This window comes from Plectropomus leopardus, unplaced genomic scaffold (genome assembly GCF_008729295.1).
Source record: "Plectropomus leopardus isolate mb unplaced genomic scaffold, YSFRI_Pleo_2.0 unplaced_scaffold20304, whole genome shotgun sequence".
Classification (NCBI taxonomy): Eukaryota; Metazoa; Chordata; class Actinopteri; order Perciformes; family Serranidae; genus Plectropomus; species Plectropomus leopardus.
Window position 1 is genome coordinate 1 of NW_024621945.1, and position 3,928 is coordinate 3,928.

At 34.5% G+C, this 3,928-nt stretch overlaps 1 protein-coding gene across 1 annotated transcript; it reads right to left on the reverse strand.

Annotated features, from left to right (window-relative positions):
* Window positions 1–2,087: 2,087 nt before the first annotated feature.
* LOC121965513 (phosphatidylinositol 4,5-bisphosphate 3-kinase catalytic subunit gamma isoform-like) lies at window positions 2,088–3,618 on the reverse strand (the record flags this gene model as incomplete). Its single annotated transcript, XM_042515653.1, has 3 exons — window positions 2,088–2,726; window positions 3,066–3,147; window positions 3,461–3,618. Coding segments are annotated over 3 exons (440 nt in total), but the record flags the coding sequence as incomplete, so codon positions are not given.
* Window positions 3,619–3,928: the final 310 nt, after the last annotated feature.

Below are 3,928 nucleotides of genomic sequence, written 5' to 3' on the forward strand. Positions count from 1 at the left end.
AATTATTTATTAATAGAATCAAGGTTTGAGCCTTTACAGTTACAAATGGTTTTATTACAAAATGTTCTGGAAAAAAGAGAGAAAGGTTTAAATCTTTCCAGCCAAGCTTTTTAAAAAAATACTGATTTTCAAACTGTTGACTCTTATTGTAGCTTTCGTCTTCAACTGGGAAGCAACTTATGCTCAAGAAGTTTAAAAAAATATCTGACCTTCTTCTTATATATTCAAAATCTATGATGGGCAATATATTCCAGAAATTAATTTTGGGTTTGGTTTTACCTCTTCATTTCAGTCTGCAGTTGTGATTTTTTACATTTGATTAATTTCAAGAAAACTTTGAGAGATGTGTATGAACTTGTCGCTTTCAATCAATGTTGACTTGTATGGGTTTTCACTTTACTTAAAAATATGACCTAGAGGAAAAACACTTAGAAGATTGCATAGAGACTTTAAAATCGAATGGTTGTGCACAGAAATATTTGACTTCTCACTGTTTTGATGATGAAATTGAAATATTCCAAATCATCAGTGTTGGGGAGTAACTAGATGCATGTAATTAAATAATAAAATAAATGTAATTGTAATCAATTATAGTTACTGACAAAAATATATGATTAAATTACAGTTACTAATCAATATGTTGGTGGTTACAAAGACAGTACATCCAAATATGTTGTGTTATATCTAGAATTCAACTTTCACTCTGTTGCTTTGCTTCTTTTGTCCGTGCAGGAATGTCTTCATTCAGCACAGCCTATTTTTCTGCTTTATTGCCCAGTTTAAAACATTTGCTAGAAAGTTAAAAAGTAATCAAATTAAATGAGTTAAATTTGAATTGAATACATGAATTACCTATTACTTTTTATAGTGAACTGCAACCTATCAAATTTCAAAAGTAACCTGCCCAACACTGCAGATAATTAGGTAATCAACATAAAACATCACATACATGTTCTACCATCCTTTAAGAAGTGACTACAGCACGGACCAGCACGTGCTACATGTCACCAACAGGCCATAATAAATTAACAAAATCGAGTATGACTTTCAATGTGTGTTTTTGGAATTTAAATTTCATGAGCACCAAGTTTTTAAGACATCTAAGTTAAGTATTTCTTAATGATCAGTGCAAATAATATAAATAATAAAACTCTCGCCTTGACCACTTCATTAATATTACATTATTTTCTATCTCTGACCAGGAGATTTCTTTCAATAATGATTTGCATATTTTTCAGTGACACAAAATGTTTCTAATGTTAAATATTTTGCTAGCTATTAACAGACTGATTCTTTCATATTCAATGTTACAGCTCCTCTTGTGCTGGAAGGGCAGTGCAGAAAAACTTCAGTGAGAGCTCAATAAGCAGAGTGACGTGTTTTTACATTAAAACAATGAGAAGGAAATGAGAGAGAACTGTGTTTCCTCAGCAGGAAATAACTTTGAACGAGACAATTAGAAAGAGGAAGTAGATTGACTTTGTAAATGTATAAAAATAGAGGGGGTGGCAATCCAATTCCTGTCATGTGTTTTTTTTTTTAATTTATTTTTTTAAAAGTTTTTTTTATTTAACCTGTTCACTGTTTTAACTGGCAATGAGCAACTTGGTGAGAAATGTTCCACAATTTGCAAGAATTTGGTAGATTTAGATGATTACATTTAAAAAAGAAATGGAAAATGTCTAGGGAGAAAAGAAAAAAGGTTAATGAAAAACTATTTTTATAATTATCATGGTTGCATTTTTAAAATGATCTTACAGAATTATTTAACTTTTTTTGCACTTTTTTCACATCATTTTCTTGTCTATTTTATTTTTAATGCAACTTTCTGTTTTGTTTTTCTTTTTTTGTGCTTTAAGGGAAGTTCTTGCTCATTTTTAGAATGTTTTCTTAAGTTGCTCTTTGCCTTCTTTCCATGTATTTTTTTTTTTAAAGAAACCAAGCTAATCTGTTCGGGTTTTAAGGGGTTAAAGGCAAAAACTTATGACTGTCATAGTGATGCTGAAAAAATCCTCTTAATTTAATTGAGTTGAAAGTTTGACTTGGTCTAAGCAGTGCAATGAACACAGTCACTCCTGTGAGATATATTTTCTGCTCTTGGTCTCCTCACCATAGAATATAATTTATTAGACTTAATTTAGCATTCATGCATCTTGGTGCCACGTCTGCAGGGATGCTGTGTCGCATTTTCAACTCAGTCACGTCGCAGTTTTACTTTTCTTTTCATCAAGCCTTTCTCTGTAGATAAAATGACTGAATACTAACAGGATTATCACATAACCCATCAAAGCTATTCATTCACCTTACTTTCATTATTCTTCCTTTTAAAGTGTCTTTATATTTGAGATGACCCGTGGTGTATGATTAAAAATCTTAAAAAATTATTTTGTGCAATCACTTTTATAGCTTTTAGGACTTTTCATTCTTAAGTAGAACCATCTTGTAGGACTCTTATTTACATCGAATAAAAACAAAAGATTTGCCTTAATGAAAAGTTCTAAGAAGAAAACTCGTGCAAACAGAGTCCTAAGTGGACCGTTTCTCCACCCCCTGTTTGATCCCCAGCACCAGGTGAACAAACCAGTTGATCTGAACCATCCAGCCTTTTTCCCTGCAGATCTCGATCTGGTCCAGCAGGTGGCGCTGCGCCTCGTCCTCGCTGCGGCCGACAGTCAGCGCCTCACGGATGTACTCGATATCCTCCTTACTGGTCAGCTGCGGCATGCCTGTTGATGGTCAGAAAATATGAGTCTCACTTTTTAGACACAAGTTTGAAAATTTATCAGTATCTTTTGATTGTTTTATCATTCAATTGCTCAGAATTACAACTGACTGCAGTTGTTAGCTGATAGACAAATACAAAAAAGTCGCACTGACTTGAAATGAAAGTCATAACTAAAGTCAAAAATTGTATTTTCAACAACACTCCTGTCCTCCAGCTGGACAAGTGAGTCGAACACATTTACAGTACGCTGGCAGAAATAATGCTAACAAATTGTTTTTTTCCTGTGAAAAGGCACAAAACATAAAAAAAACTTTGCGATGTATAAGGAAGGAAATCGTACCGGTCATCAGCATCATGGAAAAGAGGATGATGAGCAGGTTGGTGTGGTGCCGAAGAGCGAGGTAGGCCTTCACACACACGTCCTGAGACAGAGATAAAGCAGGTGCAATACATCCATACTGTCCATACAGACAAACACAGGATTTGACATTTGACATAACTGAGGTCACGTCCTCGCATAAGTGTCTGTGCTCAGCTGATTTCATTTCTTATTCTCTAGACTAGTTCACTTGCTGATTTCTGCCAATAAATCTCTCTATAGTCCGACCTCTCTGACCTTTTCAATATTTAAAGAGTGACAGATGGATGTCATGTGGAGGAAAAGAACTCCCGCTCTACGTGAGGTGCATTGTGTGTATTAACATGAAGAAGAAAAAAAAATCCCATTTACTGCACCTGGAATTTCTGGAAGTTGGGGCTACTTTTCTTTCCCGATGTTCCCATGACATACAGGAAGTCTGGCGTGAGCACAAAGGGAACCCACTCCTTACTGATTCCCATGAAACTCTTGTAATTCCCCAGGATGTGACCGAAGTCAATGTGGAAGAGATTCCCTGCAGGAACACAACGGAGATTTTGTTTTCAGTATCTCTGAAACTCCATGTTTCATTTACATATATGGATATATAAGGCCACAACAGATGTGTGTCAATAAATGCAAAAAAAAATCTCAAAATTAGAAAACAGACCAAAGCAGTTTAATTATAGCATTTCATCTCAAAGTCGTGACAGCAAAATGCGTTTTGTTAGTTCAATACAGAAACTGAGATTAAAGTCCAGTCCAGTCTATTTATAGCCTTATAGCAAAACAAAAAGTAAACCAAATTATAGATGCAGGTCAACAAAGTGAGGACATTTCATAAG